The sequence below is a fragment of the Clarias gariepinus genome, chromosome 8 (assembly GCF_024256425.1).
Source record: "Clarias gariepinus isolate MV-2021 ecotype Netherlands chromosome 8, CGAR_prim_01v2, whole genome shotgun sequence".
NCBI classification, from domain to species: Eukaryota; Metazoa; Chordata; class Actinopteri; order Siluriformes; family Clariidae; genus Clarias; species Clarias gariepinus.
In genome coordinates this window covers 2,688,183-2,711,348 of record NC_071107.1, presented here as the reverse complement: position 1 = coordinate 2,711,348, position 23,166 = coordinate 2,688,183, and the positions used below count along the sequence as shown (strand labels likewise).

The 23,166-nt window shown below is 39.4% G+C and overlaps 1 protein-coding gene across 1 annotated transcript; it reads right to left on the bottom strand.

Annotated features, from left to right (window-relative positions):
* Window positions 1–3,702: 3,702 nt before the first annotated feature.
* Window positions 3,703–18,518, bottom strand: LOC128528974 (ATP-binding cassette sub-family E member 1). The gene is made up of 18 exons (XM_053502219.1): window positions 18,478–18,518; window positions 16,208–16,379; window positions 15,538–15,623; window positions 15,341–15,438; window positions 15,095–15,212; window positions 14,730–14,867; window positions 14,573–14,642; window positions 12,776–12,872; window positions 10,271–10,360; window positions 9,779–9,900; window positions 8,136–8,357; window positions 7,942–8,001; window positions 7,798–7,856; window positions 7,601–7,711; window positions 7,387–7,529; window positions 4,979–5,101; window positions 4,763–4,874; window positions 3,703–4,059 (listed from the first exon to the last, which is right to left on the bottom strand). The coding sequence occupies exons 2-18, from the start codon at window positions 16,308–16,310 to the stop codon at window positions 4,012–4,014; spliced, it is 1,800 nt and encodes a 599-aa protein (XP_053358194.1). The 5' UTR covers window positions 16,311–16,379; window positions 18,478–18,518; the 3' UTR covers window positions 3,703–4,011.
* Window positions 18,519–23,166: the final 4,648 nt, after the last annotated feature.

The window sequence follows — 23,166 nt, the reverse complement described above, 5'->3', positions numbered from 1 at the left end:
TGTAAGTGGTAGAACACTGACATCACCCTTTTCCTGTAGAGTAACAGAAAGAGAGTATAAATAAAGCCAAGGTTCCAATGTTTGATGTGTTTTCCTACAAAGAAAGCCGTTAGATCACTACCTATAAATAAACCATTACATTACATACTAGAGGAGGAAACATGAAGCACGCAGGTGTGTACTATTACATCATTATATAAAAATATGCTTTTACGAACATGAGTTCTCGGCCAAAATATGGTATTGGTATGTACAGTATATTTGTAAATATACTGTACATACACATTTATGTTTTTATTAGATAAAAAGAAACACATTTGCTAAGTACAGTTTCATGCCCTTTTATGTCCGTAGTGTCCGTTACATTTTTGAATTCAAATCATTCAACGATCTTAACTGTCATTCAGATGAAACTTGGCCAATTTAGATTTGACATGAAAAGACATAAACCTGAAAAACTGTATAATCCTAAAATGCTAAAAAGATGTTGCAACATGAATTTGGATGACATGGTTACGGACACTACAGATTTTTGTTTTAGGCTTTTACCAAAACAAACAAACAAAACAATTCAAGCAACATTTTTTAAAGATCATATGCTTCTAGAAGCTTACACTAATTTTAGTATCAATGCTGAAATATAAAAGTTCAAAAATATGAGACTTACTGTACAGTAAATAATCTCATACATCTCTTTCTCTCTGCTTTCCCTTGATGCTTTTGATTTGTACTTTGTAATTGCATGGCCGTAGAGTACCTGAGCCACACAACAAGCATTTAAGTGTACAACTGCCAATGAATTTTGACAAATAAACTTGATATTATAAACAGATATAAAGTTTTTAGTTGTCTAATAGATGTAAAATTGCACCTGCTGGCAAATCACTGTATTACACTATAGGTGGAAGAAAAACCCAATTTAGGATGTGCTCATCTCACCATCAGCAGAGTGTTGATTTAACACATTCAGAGTAAATTTGTGACCATTTGGTCATACATACACACTCTGGGAATTGATGCTGGAAATTTTGCTGTATACAGTTACTCTACTTTCCACCAGGGAGCATCACGTCACTGTGAAGTTGATTGTTTTCCAGTGATAGCAAAAAAAGTTATGAAAAAAAAAAAGGAATACTATACTATATGTACAGTAAGTTCGGTTTCATTAGAATTTCATTACGTTAAAATGAAATGTAAAACAAATACAAAAGGAGTTTAAAAGACTATTTACGCAAAATCATTAGCAATAAAGGAATGTAGAAAATGTATAGAATATGAGGTTAGTTCCTTATAAATAAATTAATAACTTATTATTGCATGAAAACCGCTTTGGATATACAATTTTTTGAAGCAAAACCTACTTGATCAGACAATTTACATACATCTCTAGTTCCTGTATAGATTAATAGTTATATTAATAATAATCCTATTCATTTTTCTTCTACATCTATTTATCACCATAAAAAAAGCAAGCATAAATAGTGTAATCTCTGTATGTTTTTAGTTTTGTGATGAAATAAACACAATTCCTCTGCCTTTACATGGATTTAAGAGGGTTGAGCTCTCAGAGGCATGATGTCACCATGAAACGCTCCATCGATCTTCCTTTTGCCATCGCAGAGACCAAAGTGCTCTAACTATAGCAGCGGGGGTCGTAGGTCACACAGTTATCCCAGTAAACTGCCTTCATCGAACCGGCTGATTTCCGAGAGGGCCTGTGGGTATCAGGTTTACCCATCCTCCCCTCCCTCGCCCTCGCCCGCACTCCCCGCGCTCACTCGGTTTCTAACGGAGGAGCACCATCGATCAGCGCCAATTAACCACGGCACTCCGACACAGACCCTCCTCTCGCTCTGTCCCTGACTAGACACTGGCTTCTAAGACGCTTCCCCATGTGGAGTATACAGTATGCTGAGCACGCTGACCGGCCGATTGCTTCGATTTTTCACTTTCTATTTTTATAACCATGAACACTGATTCGAATCACAGGTTTTACGAAAGGATATGATCTAAGTGAATCTAATGCAAATGCATGATGATGATGATGATGATGCATCGTGTGTGTATGGGGTTGTGTGTGTGTGTGCTTGTTGAACCTGTAGAGTGCAGTTGCTTGTGTTCCACCCAGCCCTGGGATCTCAGTAATGTAATGCAGCTGCAAACAAAATTACATCTTAAACTGACTGCACAGAGAAGAGCCATCTGTTCTGTAAAGATGAAAAAGTTAAATATGGATAATAAATGTGCTTCTTTGACACGAACCCGATAAGTAGAACCGATGCTTAAACTTTTAGTTAAACCTTGTGATGTGTTCAAAGTGTGTACTGTAACTTGCACCGTTGTTTTGATTTCTTTCTTCAGATACAGCATTTTATTCTTGTACTTTCTAAAAATTAAATTTGAAACAGTATGCGTTTTATAAACAACAGCATAAAATATTTTTTTTGCAGCCACAGATCACAGACTAACTATAAAACATGTTTTGGCATAAACACATTTTGGCATTTGTAATACTTCCTCCTTTTATAGGGTGCCATTACATTTGTAGTAATTGAATAGCCTGGTCTATTTGCTTTAGTTTCTGAATTTGTTTAAAATTATTTCTTGAAATATTCATTGTTTAATTAAAATAAATAAGAAAGGTTATGAACTGGATTCTCCTGTGAACAAGTTATGTATAAATTTGCGTGAATATAGCTTGATAAATTACGCTCTTATCTGGCAACCACTGCAGTGCATAGTGGGATTTCCAGTGTTCCAGTGCACTGAATGTTCTACAAAGTGCTTGGGTATACAATGCTCAAACTGTATAAATAGTGCACTTCATAGCAAAAGTCTTGCGCCACCCTTCACGATGTAGATTCAATTAAATCAAAGGGAACAAAACGTCTCCTGCGACAGGCTGCAAAGTGCCGAAAGATCTCTTCCCCTCTCGTCTGTTCCAACCACTCAGCATTTAGCATCATCAGTACACTAATCACCAGATTCATTCATTCATTCATTCATTCATTCATTCACCTTCAGCCCCTCCTTTATTCTGGTCAATGTGGCAGTGAATCTGTGGATCTTGTCCCAGGAACCATCGTGGTGAAGAAGGAATGCACAGGGCACCATTTACATCACATTGGTGTGTAGTATTTGAAGTCCCCTGCTGTCTATTACTGTATGCTTAATTCCATGACTTGCCTTTATTAGAAACACGCCTAATAATGTAAAAGGTTTTTGAAATCAGAAGCGGAGCTGGTTGCAGACAGCAATGAAAATGGAACGTCACAATCGGCAAAGATAGAGAGAAACTGAGCCTAATTTAGCCTAATCTGCATGTCTTTGGACTGTGAGATAAAACCATAGTACCTGGTGGAAACCCACCAAGCAAGAGGAGAAGATGCAAACTCCATGCATGCAGACCCGAGGTGGGAATCAAACCCGGACCCTCGAGGTTCAAGGGGCAAAGTAAAAACTAAAGATGTGTGCTTCTTTACCTTTTTATTCAAATAAATTGAGAAATTCTTACTTGAATAATACTTGCCCTAGGGAATCTCTACTCTTACTCAAGTACAGGATTTGTGTAGTTTACCCACGCATGTCTGAGACTGATCCAACACACTAATACTATCTGCCCAGCAGTTGTTGTATGCTGACAAATGTTGTACCGAAGCTCTGAGCTGTGTGTAAATGCTAGAAAACCACCAATTGCATCTCTCAATTATACATCACTTTTAATCCACATAATACAAGACAGGAGACATTTGAGCCACACACAGACAGCAGTACTGTGTGTCTGCTGCCCTCTAGTGGTCACTGAAATTTGATTAAAAAGAACCACACTGTTAAAATGATAAAAGTTTTTAAAAGAATGTGGTCTTTCTGAATTTTATAAAGATAAACAGTGTTTCTTTCATGGATGGGAACACAAACCCATCTACGAGCAGAGACGGCGTTAGAGTAGACCTTAGAAGCGGCAGTGTGTCACATCACCTCCTTCAGTCTCTGGGTTTATGAAGGACAGGGCTAATCGTCGAGGAAGAAATAGTTACCGCTTCGTTTCTGTTCGACATCCTGTGGATGAAAGTGAAAGAGGGGAAAATCAAATATAGAATAGAAACCACAAATATATATATATATAATATAACTTTTGCAAGGTTCTGGTTTATAATCCGAACAAAAGTAATGTTTTGTTTTTACTATTAAATCAATAATGTTTTTAATAAAAAAAAATTGTTAAAAATTGAATCCCCCCCACCATTTCCCTCCCCTCCCCCATTTCATAAGAGACAACAGCCAGATAGTAGAAAAAGAAATAGGAGAAAATATATAAAGTAAAAAAAATTTTGCAAAATTTGAACCAAAACAAAATAAAATAAATAAAAAATAAAAATAATAATAATAATAATAATAATAATAACAAATGAACAAAAAATCTTTCAATACAGATCTAATTTAACTACATGTTAAATGTTTTCAGAGTGGCTTATTAAGAATGGTTGCCAGACATCATAAAATTCCTCAGTGGATTCCTTTATGGAACAGCAAATCTTTTCTAGATGAATATACAGTAAGACCTCTGCAAGAATACAAGACCTCTTTAATACAAAGAGCTTTTATCAAAAAAAAAAAAAAAAAAAAAAAAAATATATATATATATATATATATATATATATAACTTTGGGAATGTTCAGAACATATGCAGTAGGGTAGCTGTTATAAAATAAATGATAAAAAAACAACAACTTAATATTATAATTATAATTTTTTTTTTTACCTTAATTGAATTAAGCTTGTTGATTCTTGGTCTGAAGTTGTTGGGGTCTCTCCTGAACGTAATCTCCAGAAGTGAAAGGAACTTGTTCATTCCTGCGAGCAACATCTGTGGTCTGAGAAACAGAGAAATAAACCATTGTGAATAACCAATAAGAAAGCATGTACGTACCGAAATAGGATTTCTGTCTATTTTATCTCAAATATCCAAAAAGCTCACGTGTTGGCGGTCGTCCTCTGTGACGGAACTCCGTCGAACACGATAACGCGGTCAGCCAGGTACGTGGCCATGATGAAGTCATGCTCGACTACAAACGCTGTCTTCTTTGCGTGGAGGATGAATCTGTGAGGGGAGAGCAAATGTAAGAATACGTGACAGAGACACAAAGGTCAAAAAAAGAGTGCACGAGAGAAACAGAAAGAGATTTAGATAGTGTGAGACAGAGAAAGTGGAGGATAGAGAGAGAACCAAGGAGAAAAATAAAGACAGAGATAGTAAGACATGCAGAGTCAGAGAGATAGGGTGAAAAAGAAAGAAAGTAAGAGACAAGAACAGGCATGGAGAGGAAAAGACAGAAACAACGCGAATGAAATAGAGACAGTGTGTGTATATTTATACGAGGGTGAGTCAAAGATTATCCGCCCTCCAGTTATATTAAATCTTCTGTTGGTCTTATCAGCGCTTTCCGTTCAAGGCTACGGTCCCCCCAGTCACTGTTGCGCAGATGTGAACGTGTAACATCAGTTTATTACAAGCAAAAATGGATGCAAACTTGTGATTTGCACAAAAGAAGAGTTTGAATTTCTGCAAACAAAATTTTGGCCGATACTCTAAGGAAAGTATCTTAAAGAGAATCATTACTAATGACGAGACATGAATTCATCACTACATCACTACGAGTGTGGAACGGAACATAGAAAAAAACAGAGAAAAAGTTAAAAAGTCGACCATCAGCTGGAAAATTCATCAATGTCTACAGTTTTCTGGGATTCTCGATGAACATTATCAGGAAAGAAAGGTTTAACAATCAAAAGTGCTCGGTACAGTAAGACGCTTATTGAACAGCTGAAGTCTGAACATCAAACGCAAGAGGACTGCTATACAAGGGCGTTGTGATCACGCATGGTGATGCACTTCTGAACGCTTCTGCACACACTCCGTTTTGAGCTGTTAAAGCATCCGTCCTGTAGTCCTGATCTTACTCCAACAGACTTTCACCTGTTTGTTCCCCTGAAAGGGGACGACAATTCACTCCTGATGAAGAAGTGAAGACACAGATGCATCCGTAGCTCACAGCTCAGCCTAAAACATGTTTTCTTGCTTGTTAACAGATATACAAAGTGTATTGAAAAATGTCGCAAAAAGACGTATTTGTCTCTTCTAAAATTTAATGAAAATATATTCTACAGCCAGAGTGTGGATCATTTTTGACTTACCTTCATTTGTGTATATATATATATATATATATATATATATATAGGTACACAGTGGAACCTTGGATTACGAGCATAATTTGTTCTGGAAGCTGGCTCGTATTCCAAAACACTCATAAGTGCACATAATTTTTTTTTTTTTTGCAATACTCATCAGCAAATTTTCCCATAGAAAAAAAATAGAAATAGAAATAGAAATGATTGGTTCCACAGCCCCCCAAAAAATAAATACATAAAAATAATTATCACAAAATATAAAGTAAAAATAAAACAAATTAACCTGCACTTTACCTTAAAAAGAAAAGTAAAAATAAATCCCGACAGGTAAGTGTTTCCATGCGCAGACAAAAAAAAGGGTTTTTATGCTCACAGACACTGTGTGTGTGTGTGTGTGTGTGTGTGTGTGTGTTTTTCTCTCTCTTGCGCTATGGAGTGTGAGCGTTATGTGTGTGCGTGGGTGTGTGAAGGAGAGGGGGGGTGCTTCACACTCACACAAACACACACCAAAGGCGAGAGAGACAGAGAAAGAAAGAGAGAGAGAGAGAGTGTGAACCGGCGTGGTGTCAAATTACGCGCACACACACATGACAACAGAAAGGGAGAAAATTAATTTTTAACTTCTGATGAGACTTTCATTTGCTTTACATGCGCGCACACGTGTGTTATAAGAAACAGTACACGTGCGCTGTACACACAAAATAATATATGTTTTACACACACACACACACGTGGTCACAGTGTTATAGTAAACAGTACATGCGTGCACGGATGTTGAATATAGCAGTAAGAGATGAGCTCTAAGACCCAGCAGGGGAGACGATTACCCACAATTCCACAGTGCAAGAGAGGGAAAAACCGCTGGTTCAGTTGTGAACATGTGACGCTTAGCGTCAAAACAAGAAGCACATGCGTGATACATGATACTCGGTACTCGTTAAAACCAAGACTTGCTCGTTTTCCATGTCAAGATTTATTAAAAATCTCTGCTCGTCTTGCAGAACACTCGCAAACCGTGTTACTCGCAATCCGAGGTTTCACTGTATATATATGACATATATTACACATTCATTAAATTGTAAGTTTCCAGTATGCAAGTTTTGTTCCTTTATCAGTACAAAGAAAGTATAAAAAAAATGAACTAATCAGTTGCTCTAAACGAATCAGAGAGCTATTTCTATGATGACACGACATTACCGTTTAATAACTCTGGCAGCCATCAGCCGCTGTTCTGAGTCCAGGTACGCCGAGGGCTCGTCTATCAGGTAGACGTCTGCAGGTTTCCCCAGACACAGAGTGAGCGCTACTCTCTGCAGCTCTCCTCCGGACAAGTTCTGTACCTGTAAGAACCGTCGCTGCAGCAGGAATTCACAACGCAAACAGCAGACAGCTTTAAAACCTAAACACTTACATCCTGATCGATAATGCTGTCGATCTGCATAGGCTTCATGACGTCTGTGACGAACTGAGGGTGTGTGTACGCATCCCTGATCTTCTCGTGCAGCAGGGCGCGCACGCTACCCTGCGGCGACACACAAACACGCACAGGAAGTGTTAGACAGTTATTGCATCTGACATATGAAAGTCTGACGTAGAACGGCATCGTACTTTGAACTTGGGGCTGATCTTTTGAGGTTTGTAGCTGACATTAAGGACCGGGACATCACCTGGAACAGAACAGGTTTAATTTGATGCTTTTTACTGTAAATACCGTATGTAATGCAGCAACAAAGATTAATACACACTGCTCACCTCCATCATCCGGTTTTAATCGGCCAGCGAGCAGCCTGATGAAAGTAGTTTTGCCAGTTCCTGGAAGAATTTATTTAAAATAAACTGTATTTTTCCATCTCAGCATACAGTAAGCACTGCCTCACTGCCAAAACTAAAACACAACCCGGACGTTCAACAGACTAAAACTGACCCAATCAGGTGAACCTTCTCACCGTTTTCTCCAAGCATAACCATGATCTCAGAGTCGGTGAACTCGCCTTCGACGATCTGCAGCTCAAAGTCACCCATGGTCTTCTTCATATCCGGGTACTGGTAACGACACATCTTCTTCACCTCCTCTTCGGTGGCGGTCTCGGCTACTTTGAAAACCAGTGAAGTGTCACGGAACCGGAGGTTCTCAGTCGGCACGTATCCGTCCAGGAAAATGTTGATGCCTGGGTAGTGATGGGTTAGGGAACACCAAACAGAGTGGATAAACAGAGCACATAATGTAACATTGGTTATGCTTAAACAGACGGGGCATGTGGCCAAACAGGACATGAACAAGAGTATGACATTAAATAACAGACTTTATTTTATTGCCGCATAACGTTGCTGAACCTAGACCCGAGCTGAGGCTTGTACTGAGGCCACTTGCATGATGGGAGCATCGCTTCATGTGCTTTCCTTCTTACTCTGACACGCCAATCGCTCTGGAATAGGACCAATCTGGACTCATCAGGTCACACAAGTCCAACCTTTACACTTTTTAGAAAATTTAGTCTTAATCCCGTAAATTTTGTATATGTGTGTGTATTGAAATGCTCTTACTTTCAAGATTAAACATAGCACCGATTTATACTGTTGATTTTTTACCATGCAACTTCACTAACCGTTTAAGTGATCTCCATTCCTGATTTTTGTATCCTCCCACAATGTTGACGGTTCAGCATCGTCCTTCCAGGTTGGGATAATGTATTGAAGCGTTCATAATCTATTTCCAGTAAGTTTAATAAGAGGTCAAATCACTCATTATTTTTTTTGGATCTCGTTACATCACCGGTTATTTTTATTTTTGCTGTTATAATAACAGAACAGTAAAAAGTGAAAAGGCAGTGCTTTGTCTCACCCATTCCATACTTTGTCAGAAGAGCACACCTTTTTTAAACAAAATAATTCAATGTTTTTATTCAATAAAAATAAACCCAATTTATGTGAAGAATTTTGTATTTTACCAATACTATTTAATATTTTTAGTATAAAAAAACGGTTTTAAGAAATATTATTTGCACTTTGCTGCATATATGTTTTTTTTGTTTGTTTGTTTACATAATCAAACCATTTCAAGAAAATAGAAAAAATTAATATATTAAATTGTGTATGGAATCGTATTAAGACAAAAGCATATCATCATATCCCTATTAAATAAGTATGGAATAAAACAATTAGGGCCTAGGGTTTAGGAAAATGTATACCTGTGTATACGGTAGCTGTATTTCTTGTGTATAGCTGTATTTCTGATAAATTCCTCACAAAATGTATTTTAACTCTATGGACCCCAATATTCCACTAATAATAGAAATAATGACCCAATCAGAACAAAAACGCATCATGTGAACACCTCAGTCGGAACACTCTGACCCGATCCGGCTCAATCTAACCAATCATACATGAGACTGAATTCTTTGCAGAAGGCAGGAAATCTTTTTATCTGAAAAGATGAGAAGCCTAATGTAACCTCAAAGCTGGAGAAAAATACTACTCCTTTGATCAGATTGAAAAATCTTGTCTGTGTAAACGTAGCTGATTTTATGCAGTACTAGCTTAAATTCGCTTGCACTGCTCATGCGTGTGTGATGGTGAAGGTGATCAGGACCTTCTCGCACACTGAAGGGCATGGTCACAACGCCGTAGGCACTGGGTACGCCGTACAGACAGCAGATGAAGTCGGACAGGTAGTCCAGAACACTCAGATCATGCTCCACCACAATTATGTATCTAATAAGAGAGATAAACAAAGAAGGTTAAATTTTTTTTTAATATTATTATTACAGGTTGTCTGGCTGATGAAAGTCTCGGTTTCAAGTCTCCATGTACAAGTCCTGTTCAGCCAAGTCAGGACAGGCTGTGTAAAAGCAGGGACAAGAACAACGTGATTACAGCATATATTATTATCTTAATGTTAGCCACTTTGATGATGGATTTAAGCCCCGCCCACTTTATGCGATCACATCAAAATGCTTATTATTTAAAAAATGATCGTACTGTTAAAATTTGTTTTATGATCCGAATCATTTCCCAAAAAGTTCAGGGAGGGGGCAAATACTTTTTCACAGCACGGTATTAAGCGCTGATGTGCTCCACTCACCTGTCTGGTGTGATGAGGGAGCGAATGGTGATGGCAGCTTTTAAACGCTGCTTGACGTCCAGGTAACTTGAGGGTTCATCGAACATGAAACTGATGGATTCGACACAAATAGGAACAGTTACATGGATTAGGTCATGTTACACGTCTATAGACGTCAATAACAACAACACACATATCATTATTAGAAAACAGCAGATAGCTTGCAGATCACCTTTTGTGATATTTAGGCACAGAAATCATTCATGCCCTTCTCTTCAAAAAAAAAAAAAATTCTGTAAACAAAGATTTAAAGCAAGACACTCATTTTAATCGTGACCAATTTTTGTATTAACTGAATTTTGATTAAACCATATTGATGGAATATTCAAAAACGTAACATAAAATGCTTGTTCAGCTGTTTTTGTCGGCTCATTATCTCAATGTTAGCCACTTTGATAATAAATTTAAGCCCCGCCCACTTTATACAACATGTCTTATGTGGGTATCTCTGAAAAAGCTTGTTTCAATGTACCTACAGTAGCACGAACCCCCACATTGGATGAGTGTTGTAATATAGTTGTAATGATGTTGCAACGACATTTACCGTCGGGACACAGTTGTTTTTGAAGTTAGAATGACTTTGACAAAACCATGTTTAGATAACGTTGAATGAACGACCTAAACACAACATTACAAATGCAACATCAAAACAAAGGAATTGTAACCTTTATCTGAAGCATTTACAGTATGCTGATGAAGATCCATCTGTCCGCATCCTGCTCCCTTAAGTTTCTAAGGGTTTACATTTACGATCAGAGATCCGGACGAATACAACAGCTTCCCACACGCAGCGTTTGTATCTCATGTCACACTACTCTTATTTTTGTAATATCACCTCTATGTTTTTTTTTTTTTGCAGACATATTACTGTAAAATATTACATCTTAGCTCCCAAATTACTCTAGTGCATTTGTACAGTGTCCAAAGTGCATCAAGTCCACCTTCACAGAACAGATCTTAAGTCTTTCTTTATTATGATGATGATTATTATGATTATTATTTTACCCTTTGGGCTGCTTTCCAATTTAATATTCTGATAAATTGCTGTTGTCTTCGTAGTGAAGTTTCATCAGCATGCTTCCTGGTGGTGATTAGCACACGGACCAACCAGAGTTTGAGTCCTGCTTGGGCCATCGATATCAATATTGTTTAAAGTTGTTTTTGTAACATTGTGCTAAAGCCATCGCTCAGAGTTATCCCATCGTCATGCAGTCTATGTTGTTTCGATTCTAACTTTAAAAAAAAAACTTAATACCAAAGTTTTTACAGCATCCATAACATTGTCCAATAACCTCACCACAATGTTATCACATCCAAATTTCTTTTTGTCACTATGTATATACATATTTTATTCATAATTTAATTTATATACCACATTTACTCTGGAGTTGTATAAACCTTGTTTTACTATACAGGTGTATCACGGGCTAAGTAACACCAAGCACTGCTCACATCCTTTCTCCTGCACTTTCATGATTAAAGTTCTTAAGACTATCATTTCTGTGTGGTGTGTCTGCTTTTGGGTCGTTTCAGCCTGCCCGACCTCCTTTGCCCTCATGACAGGGGTATGGAAACATTACACCCAATGTCTTTTTAAAACCATCTTCTCAAATTGTAACCTACATAAATAAAATCTTATGTACATTTTGATTCGAATGTTACAATTATGAAAAACGGTCCCCCCAATTATTTTTAAATTCTTGAATTTATGTTAAATTTTATACTGAAAATTGTACAAAAGAGTCTTTTTGTTTTTACAACAAAAATTTTATTTATCTTGGTTAAACCCTAAGTATTATAATTATAGCCCAAAAAAACTTTTTAGTAAAAGGTTTACTTGTTTTCTTGACAGTAAACTAAATTGTAATCAAGACATGTGTTATTGTATTAAGTAATGCATATTCTGTACAATTAGACAAAACCTCATTTGCATAAATAAATTGTACCATGTGGTACTGTAGGCTGAAGCAGCGCAGAGATAAGCATGGCATTTATTAGGAGTAACCTAAAAATGATTATTAATGTCCCAGGCAGGGGTCAAAACACAGGACAGGCCTAGAATCACAACAAATTTATAGATACTGTACACTACACATAATGCTGTATTCGTCTCTCACAGACTAGTAAGCTTTTTTTGAAAAAGCTCTAATCTATAACTAACCCCACTAACCTTAATTTTGACATCTGTTGTTTAAAAATATCCTCATCTGCAGTGCTGCGGCCCAAACAAAATGTGTTAGTCTTTAGTCCAAGTCTAATTTATGTTTTCCACATACTGTACACGTTAATAAAATCACCTCAACAAACAGAACCCAGCTGTGTACAGTAAATCCAGGCGTGTGTAAGGTATCTATATATATATATATATATATATATATATATAAACATACACACATACACACAAAACCCATGTTTATTCATTACTGGGTTGTACTGTAGTATACAAACAGGATATTAGAAGCATACATGTCTGCTCTCTGGATGCACACCACTGCACAGGCAAAACGCTGCAGCTCTCCTCCTGACAGATCCTCAACATTCCTGTCCCTGATATGGGTCAGATCTGCACACACACACACACACACACACACACACACACACACACACACGGACAGAACCTGTTTACTGGTTAAAATGAATTATGGACAAGAAGTATATACAAGGGCCGTTCAGGTCAAACAAGGACTCCAGGCGAAAAGAATGACATTTACAGAAGACTTCAAGCACAGTACAGTGAAAACTTGGATTACGAGTAACGCGGTTTGCGAGCGTTCTGCAAGTCGAGCAAAAATTTTTTAATAAATTTTGACTTGAAAAACGAGCAAGAAAAGTTTTGGTTTACGAGTACCGAGTATCATGTATCACGCATGCGCTTCTTGTTTTGACGCCGCGCGTCACATGATCACTGAGCCAATGTTTTTTCTCGCTCTTGCGCTGCGGAATTGGGTAATCGTCTCCCCTGCTGGGTCTTACTGCGTGTCTCTCACTGGTATAATCAACATCCGTGTACGCATTTTCTCCCTCAGCCTGTCGGTAATTTGACACCTGCCAGTTCACACACACTAAAGGCGAGAGAGAGAGAGAGAAAGTGTTTGTGAACCGGCACTGTGTCAAATTACGCGCGCACGCACACACACATAACAGACCCAAACACACACACCCACACAGCGGCTGCGCGAATAAACGGAAACACTTCTGTCGGGATTTATTTTTACTTTTTTTAAAAGTGCAGGTTAATTTGTTTTATTTTTACTTTATATTTTGTATTAATTATTTTTATGTGTTTATTTTTTGGGGGCTGTAGAAAGAATAATTAGAGTTTCCATTATTTCTTATGAAAAATTTTTATTTGGTTTAAGAGTGTTTTGGAATACAAGCCCACTTCCAGAACCAATTATGCTCGTAATCCAAGGTTTCACTGTACGGTGATGAGACTCTTAGCTGCAGTAAAACATTTAAACGGTGAAAACATTTTGAAGAAGGCTGTATATCCGTAAAGGACGCTCCTGACCAAGGTGGCTCAGGGCACACTGCAGTCGTTATCTTGAGAGTTCAGCTAAGGGAACACCTGATCACTGAAAATCTATGAATAACTCATTACTAACCTGCAGAATAGACGCATCTGTCTGTGTGACTGTTCACACAATCATTCACTAACACTTAACAGGAACTCGGCTGAAAGTTATTGCCACATCCCCCGTTCAGTCCTGACCTTACTCCAAGACATTTCTACATATTTGGGACATTTAAGGAGTACCAAGAAAACTTTTTACTTTGATGGTATTCAAGCACTAGTGACACACTGGGATAAGTGCATTAGTGTAACAGCGGATTATATAGAGAATAAAGGGAATGTTTAGTCTCATAACTGTGTTTTGTTATTTTGTTATCAAAAGTCTCAGTTTGACCTGAATGCCTCTTGTGTAAGGAGACTAAAGCTGTAACTTTTCAGTATAGAGGACTTCACAGTTTCTTAGTAATATAAAAAGCTTTAAAATATAAATCATGAAACAATGTTTATTAGTATTTAACAATAAAGGTTCCATATTTTATTATTTCTTTAACAAGTTAACACAGGTCTTACCCCTAAAGTGTGTGTTACTGCTCCAGATGAAATATTTGCCGGATAATGCACTTTTTTTATACCTTTATTTACTTTGAATGATGCTTTAAATGATGCTTTACTGCCATTTAGCATCAAACTGTTACATAGCACCACTTGTGATTATTTTCTTAGGGTACCCCCCTCAGTACAGTACATACCGAGTTGCTCACAGACTATAGCCTCTGTCTTAGTGTCATCCTTCCTGCTCAGAATAGAGCCTATGCTGCCCTGCAAAACAGAGACACTCATTTATGACCTAGATCCATACTTCAACAGACATGCAGTACATAAAAAAATTATCTGAAGGTAACAAACCTTGACAGTTTTTGGGATCTGGTCAACATACTGCGGCTTCACGATGGCTTTCAGATCGTCTTCCAGGATCTTTGTGAAGTAGTTCTGCAGTTCGGATCCTCGGAAGTAAGCCAGGATTTCCTGCCAGTCTGGGGGCGTCTGGCAAGACAGAAGCAAGCCGTAGCATCACTACTCACCACTATGCAGTGTGTAGGCCATGCTAAAAAGCCTTTTCAATCCTTTGGTGACTATTGTGACTGCTTTGTTGTTTTATGTAATCTAGCACATGATAACTCACGCAGAAGAAAACTTAAACAGGAAAAAAGCAAAAAGACTGCGCAGAAAAAAAGTGTAAAATATCTAGAGGAACTTTAAAGGTCACCAACATCATATTTCCCCAGGTTGGGCTTCTGTTTTCCGGCGAGGATCTTAAGTGCTGTTGATTTCCCAATGCCGTTTGTACCAACCAGCCCTAAGACCTCTCCGGGTCTGGGGATTGGTAACCTGCGATAATAATAATAATAATAATAATAATAATAATAATAACAAAGGACAGGCTGTATATCACACCTGAACGCTATTGTATTTTTTTTTTTTTTTACAAATATTTTATCCTAACCCGCTCTGCATACCTGTGCAGTTTGAAAGAGTTGGCACAGTATCGGTGGGTGGTCTCTCTCTCCAGGTCGCTCGGCAGGTTGACGATAGCCAAAGCACCAAATGGACATTTCTACAAAAGAAAATACTACTACTACTAATAATAAACCCTTTGTTTCATCATAAACAGCGATGCAGCAAGGCTCAAGCAAGTTCCCAATACTTTACACACCTTAATACAGATAGCACATCCTATACAGAGTGATTCAGATATCCATACGATTTTGCTCTGTGTGGTGACCTCGATACACAGTTTTCCTGAAAAGAAAAAAAAAACATTCATGAACCAGACGGCAGTGCATACTGTACAAACATTACAGCTGTTTCATGTAACACTCTTTCATCTCTTCATTGATGCATTAAAATGCAAAAATGTCACAATGTGTATCGTGAAAATGTGCAATATTACTGTAGACATTATGCATCTAATGCAATTACACTGTTTGAACACCAGAGGTCAGATACTGCACAACACAAAGAGTTAAAATATAATGCTCAAAAATTTTAAGCGAACACTTAGTAGATATAAACATAGTAATGCAACAAATGGGGGAAAAAAATTAAAACCTGTTCAGCATCATTGTTACACACCAAAGAGGATCTCTGAAATGCAAAATGAATAGAAGTATCAAATAAATCAATATATTGTGTTAAAGGTGATATGTACTGAACAGTACATGTTGTTTGTTGTATATATGAGACCACTATTGTGCTGGCGGGTAATGCTGGCCCGCTCCGCTTGATAGCACCGTAGGCATCTTTCACACCTTTGGGAAACACTTTAAGTTATGTAACATTCATTTCATGTTTTTCACTGGAGGCAATGTTTTCTCTGTTCTTACCCATTCGAACCACCGGGCAGTTCTTCTTGCACTCCTGCCTGCATTTCTTTGGCTTGCATTTATCATGATTCACTATTGCAATTCGGGTCGGTTTTTCAGACATCCTTTCTGGGTCGTGTTGAGAAAGGGCAAAACTGAGGCCTTACCGTCTCAGAATTTATCACAGTATACACTGCAGGAAACAGAGACAGTGGGACACATTTTATAATCAAAGTTATATCTCCAATATCACAAAAACAGCCTTTTTCCATTTTAGAAATAATTCCAAGCTTAGGAACATCTTATCCGTATCTGATGCAGAAAAGCTGGTTCATGCATTCATGACCTCCAGACTGGACTATTGTAATGCATTACTAGGTGGTTGTCCTGCATCCTCAATAAACAAGCTACAGTTAGTCCAAAATGCAGCCACCAGGGTTCTCACTAGATCCAGAAAATGTGTATCATATAACCCCAATATTATCATCCCTGCACTGGCTACCTGTTCAGTTTAAAATTAATTACAAAATAGTATTACTTACATACTGTACAAGGCTTTAAATGGTTTAGCTCCCACATATCTAACCAGTTTTCTGATACGCTATAATCCACCACGCTCCTTAAGATCACAAAACTCCGGACTTCTTGTAATTCCCAGAATTTTAAAATCTACAAAAGGGGGCAGGGTTTTTTCATATTTAGCTTTAAAGAATTTCTGTTATATTGTACTTTCAGCTGCATAACACACATGATGTTATATATTTCTATCCGTTATCACTCAGATGAGGATGGGTTCCCTGTTGAGTCTGGTTAAGGTTTCTTCCTATTGCCATCTCAGGGAGTTTTTCCTTGCCACTGTCGCCGTCACCCTTGGCTTGCTCATTAGTAACATTTCATTCATCATTCATTCATCTCATTATTATCTAGACACATTTTTCCTCACACTTACACACTTCCATAAATGTCCTTTTTTAAATTTTCTTTTCATTCTTGTGAAGCTGCTTTGAGACAATGACCATTGTTAAAAGTGCTATATAAATAAAAATCAATTAAATTGAATTGAATAACCACCAACACAACAAGTCTTCACCTGCACATGCTGATAAAGAAATGTCTTTAAAAAAAATATCTTAACAAAAAAAAAAAAAACAGCACTTTTAGTGTTCTTATCTAGTGATTGCATCCTGTATTGTATCACCTACATATACAGTGGTACCTCCGCATACGAATGCCTCGCCTTAAGAATTTTCCAACACGATAATCATATTTTAATCAATCAAGACATTTAGAAAAGACATGCAAATTTGATGAAAAAAAAATAAAATAAATAGACATTAAACCTGACTTAACCTTAATTTCTGATTCCTGTTGGCACCAGTGTGGTGTTATGCGCTAAAATGCCCCCCTGCCATGGATCCCCCCCCCACCAACAAATAACAAATTACATGAGACAATAAAATTAAATAAGCAATATGAAAATAAATATGTTGTGTATGAAAAAATATAAATATTTTTTCATATACATGTATACTTTTACATTATTTTATATTAAAATTAGTTTCGTCTAATTTTTCATCATAAACTATTTTTTTTCTTATATAAATGTTTATGTGCATATTCATGACAAAGCCCTGAAAAATAAATGTGCCACAAAATAAACATTATACAAGAATTTGTATTAATGGTCTTGACGCCTGTGACGTGCCTAGGGTTTCTTATAATAGTAATATCATATTTGATAATAATAAACCTATGAATTTATGTTCTAATATATATTTGATAGTGATTATGTAGGGGGGGGGGGTCCATAGCAGGGGGGGCATTTTAGCGCATAACACCAGATTAAAAAAAACACACAGAATAGTGCATGTCGAGAATATAGTGCAGTTTTAGTCATTGCAAAGGTCAATTATTAATTTTCCCTCCAATACCTGCTGATGACGTCAGAGAGCGTGACCTCACGAGAACACATGCTGACGTTATGACTACAGATCCTTTTGGCGTTCCATATTACGAACTGTCAGCTGTCAGATAAGAAAATGAACTCGCATGAACAGTCACACAATACACGCTTGTGCTTAAATCCCACTGACGGTTTATAACCGAAAATCTTCAGTAAATCATTACAACTTATCCCTCAGCTGCTGTGGGTTTAATAGAGAAATAACCGCGTCATTAAATATAAACAGCCACAGTGCACTTGTCTGTGGATACGCTTAAAAACGACAACACGGAACATTACACTGACAATGATGATCCATGTTAATCTTCTCCTTTTAAAACAGACTCACCACGTCTTGTTAAATACACACACGGCTTCGTTGCAACGTTGGTAAATTAAAACCCGTCATTTATTCCCCACCCGTATTTCACCCAGAAGTCCCGCCTCCCTTTTGCATGATTGGCTGCTTGACCCGGACAAGCCGTACACAGATTAGATGTACAAAACATTCTTGTTATACTTCATAACTTTACTTATATTGTACTATACCATCCCAGTGTGGAGAATATTACTACATCTTTTTATTTGAATATAATATATTTCTAATTTTCCATAGGACTAAGCCTTTATCGTACTTGACTAGCGAACTGTCCAATCACGAGGTGGACTGTACGAAGGATTATCCAATCATAGAGAGGGAGGTGGGATTTATCGGAATATGGGTGGGATAAAATATAAAGCAGGGTATAACGGTGGGTAGGTGACGCTATAGAAAGCCGTAAGGGTCAAAACCAATAAATATATATATATATATGTAGGGCAGTGAACTGAGTTGCCCACTAGGTGTCACTATAAGTATTTCTGTACACCAGTTTATTTTGTAGAGTTTGAGCCTCTTGACTTGCCGTAGTACTGATAGACCTGCAGGTTGCCATTTTGGCTTCAGTTAATGTTGTCAATGCTGTAGGTAAGTCATGTTAAGAGCAGCGGGAAGTTAAATGTAAATTACTTCTGTTGTATGTACACTAAAGTTCAATTTAGTGATATGTTTTTGGGGTTTAAACTGCTGGGTAGTGACAAGCAGAAGAAATGAGATAAATAATGTGTTTTGTTCTTTTATTTAAACATGATTAACAAGTTGTTATGGATGCAGAGTGATGTAGAATTAATACAGTCATCAAAAGAATCCTATTGAATTGTATGTACATTTAAATGAGAGGAAAACAATGTTGAGTTAATGTTGTCAATGCTGTAGGTCGTGTTTGGTAAAATAAACGGGTCAAGCCACGATCCACGAACAGTTGCCTTCTCCCCTCGGGTTCGTGTTTCCCCACCATCGCACACACACGATTACAACACAACGCAGAGCAATAGGGGCGGTGCTGGAAGCGGATGCACACGGATGGAGAGGGAAAGAGAAGAGTAAAGAAGGGTTACATCTTTGGTGCCGTGACCCGGATCTGGCTCTTCTAGACCCACGAAGAGGGTAATTTGCAGCCTGTGATTTGAGTAGCGAATTACATTTACTAAACAGACTAAAATACCTGAACAAACTGGTTGATTGGTCGATAAGATATATATGTATATATGCCACATCTTTTTACATTAGACAGTGTGATAAAAGGATAACTTCTTTGTTGTGTCTATTGGAGCAGATGACTAAATTAAATAGTATGATTGATTGGCAGGTTTTCTTTTATTATTATACTATGTGTAAATAGCTGAAGAAATAGCTGTTTAATAATTTTAGTGTGTTGAGCTTGTTGACATTTTTATTTATTTATTTATATATATATATATTTTTTTTTGGTGATGTGTGTTATATTATATCAATCTATGCCTGCCCAATATTTACACACAGTTTAACTACACTGTCATTTAGTCTGTTTGCATTTGGTGCACTCACTATTACATTGAATGCTAAATATTATTACAAATAGCTAAGGCAAAGACAAACCTCACAAACCACATGCAGTGCGCCTCTGCCAGTGAATCCCAACCCCTACCGATGGCTGAGCATCATAGGGGGAATCTGCCCTGGCCCTCCGACCAACATACTCCACCACCCACAAAGAACCTGTTCTATGCTGACCAGTATGTAACACCCGCCCAGGGACAAAGGCACCCGGCACCTGGGGCCTCAGCAAATGTACGCCCCCTTTGCTATGATGACGGCCCAGAGAACAGTCCAGGTGCAGAGGTGGGCAGGGCGGGCGACATGCGCGAACGGCATCCCCGCAGGCCACTGGGGGCTGAGTTTAGGCAAAGCGCTACACAGCCAGTCCTTATTGAAATGCCAGTAGTACAGCCCCCGCTTGAGCACTGTCCCATTGCATCGCCATACCCTACCCAGTCTGTTAGGCCCAGCCCTCAAACTTACCCTGGTTGTTCGTTCACCCCTTTTGTGCCGGCGCCAAGCCCCCAGAGCCATGCTAAAGCTGATGTGAGTGTGGACCAGGGAGCTGCTGGTTATACCCCTCGAGTACGCCCCCCAGAAGCCTCAGCTCAACACACCCAATTTACAGGCTATGGCGAGACTGCCCTGCTGACCCCAGCCGCTAGTCACTGGGACCCTAACTTAGCCATAACCAAACCGCAGACCGCGTTAGTTGAGGCAGCAGTGGGTACCCTCCGAGATCTGCCCCCCCAGAATACGCAGATATTGGCCGCACACCAACATACAGGACAGTATGGGCAGCATACTCGAGCAGAGAACAGCCGGCACCCCCCGCTGGCAGCATATGGTGGTTTCATGCAAACACATCAAGTAAAAAATGTACAAGTCTTCACAGGAAGTCCAGACTGTAGAATGTTAGTGGAGGACTGGATTCGTGACATACAATACCTTTTAGAGGCAATCGAGCTCCCTGTCCACCTTCGGTTCAGCACCGTAGTGCGGCACCTGGGGGGAGAAGCCCGAAATCTCATCCTCAACCTCCATCCCCATGACCAGACCCCTGAAAAAGCATTCGAGGAGTTACGAGCTGAATACAGTGATGCTCGAGGTTCCCTCGACCCGCTGGCTGACTTCTACGAACGGTCCCAGAATGCAGGTGAATCAGCCTGCTCCTACGCCATAGCATTGGAGGCGAAGTTGCGGACGGTAGAGGAAAAGCAGCGAGGGGGTAGGCCTTTTCAAGACCGAGATAGTAAACTTACCCGCCAGTTCATGAGGGGTCTCACTGATGAGGAGGTGTATAGGAGGATTGCACCGATGGCACCCAGGCGCTGGAGCTTCCGGGAGCTGCAGGCAGAGCTCAGAAATCTAGCTAGAGAAACCACAAAGTTCCGGCCACAGACCAAATTGAACAAGACATACGCCCAGGTGCAGGTATCAGGAGTGGCTGGAACCGCTAAAGTGGACCGATCGAGGAATCCATCTGATCTAGCAGAGCTGACAGAAATGGTTAGGAAATTAGCTCTAACTCAGGAAGAACAAATGAATAAGCTGACGCAGTTGGAGTTCAGAATGACCTCTGCACCCGCTGCCTCCTCATTGCCTGTGCAGCCGACCAAGGGAAAAGTAAACCAGAGTCCAAGCTTTGTCTGTTATCGGTGTGGAGAGACGGGACACACAGCCAGAGTATGCCGAACATTGTTGCCAGATCCAAGCCTAGTCGGAGCTCCACCGCCTAAGGCTCCTGATGATGGTCGTGTGCACCCTGCTCAGCATTTAAATGGTTAGTACCCGTGGCCGCCGGGGCATCCATGGGTACACAGCAAAGCCCCCACCAACATGTAGAGAGGTTTTCCGCAATAAGCGAAGGAACACCCCTAGTCGGTCCTAGAAATGAAGGTAAAGTAGAAGTCAATGGCAGAACTTGCAAGGCCCTCATAGACTCTGGTTCGCAGATCACCAGTATCACGCATCACTACTGGCAGAGCCATCCAGTTCTAAAGCAGCAGAAACTGTTGCCTTCCAAAATACCTATAGAGGGTGCCGCAGGCCAGGCAGTGCCTTATCATGGCGTTCTGCTTATCAACCTTAAAGTGCTGGGGAAAGAATTCAAGGCAGTGCCTACTTTTGTGGTGCCTGATTCCGACTATAGAGTGTCGGTTCCTCTGCTGGTGGGGACCAATGTCATTCGAGCCTCTAGAAATCACCTTCATGCCTCCTACGGCGTACAGTTTCTACACCAGATCAGGGAGAAACACCCAGAGTGGTATTTGGCACTGCAGAAGGTGGAAAGTGAGGAGCAGGGGGAAAGACGTGACGTTGTAGGTCCTGCTGTCTACACTGGTCGCACAATACACATCCCTGGTGGAAAGGAGATGGACTTGAGGTGTGAAATTAAAGCTGGCCCACGAAGAACAACATATACTGCCCTGATAGAGAGTGACCCCTCCATGCAGCTCCCACAGGATGTCTTGGTGGCCAAAGTGCTGGTGAATGTAAAGAAAGGGTGTGCTCCGGTTAGAGTGCTGAATCTCTCCCAGCGAGTTGTCACAATAAAGAGACATACTAACCTAGCCAGGGCAGTCCTTGTGGACCAGGTAATGGAGTTCCAAGACAAAAAGGGTGATGTTGTGAAGGATGAAGGACCAGGTTACAGCCTGAATCAAGTGGTGGCTAGCTGTGGAGTGGACCTAAGCGAAGCAGCGGTGGAGAATGAAGACCAACGTGCTCTGCTTAAGAATTTGTTGGAAAAAAATGCTAATGTGTTTTCCCAGCATCACATGGACTATGGTCACACCACAACAGTTCAGCACGAGATCCCCCTGGTCGACCCGAAGCCTTTTCGTCTGCCCTACCGGAGAATACCTCCCTCCCAGTGGCAAGATGTGAGGCGGTTATTGGTAGAGATGGAAGCTACGGGGGTCATCCGCCCCAGTAAAAGCCCATACGCATCCCCTGTTGTAGTGGTGACAAAAAAAGATGGGTCACTCCGGTTATGCATAGACTATCGGAAGCTCAATTCGTGTAGCACCCGTGATGCGTTCCCATTACCAAGAATAGAGGAGGCTCTAGAGGCATTGGGGCAAGCAAAGTATTTTTCCACCCTTGACCTTACATCTGGGTATTGGCAAGTGGAGGTCG

Bases quoted from the DNA above. Each gene is read 5' to 3' on its own strand.
- LOC128528974 (XM_053502219.1), bottom strand. From the start codon at position 16,310: ATGTCTGAAAAACCGACCCGAATTGCAATAGTGAATCATGATAAATGC. The intron at 14,643-14,729 runs GTTTGTTACCTT...TCTGTTTTGCAG, and splicing joins AGATCCCAAAAACTGTCAAG to GGCAGCATAGGCTCTATTCT. The intron at 9,901-10,270 runs GTGAGTGGAGCA...CTCTCTTATTAG, and splicing joins TCCCTCATCACACCAGACAG to ATACATAATTGTGGTGGAGC.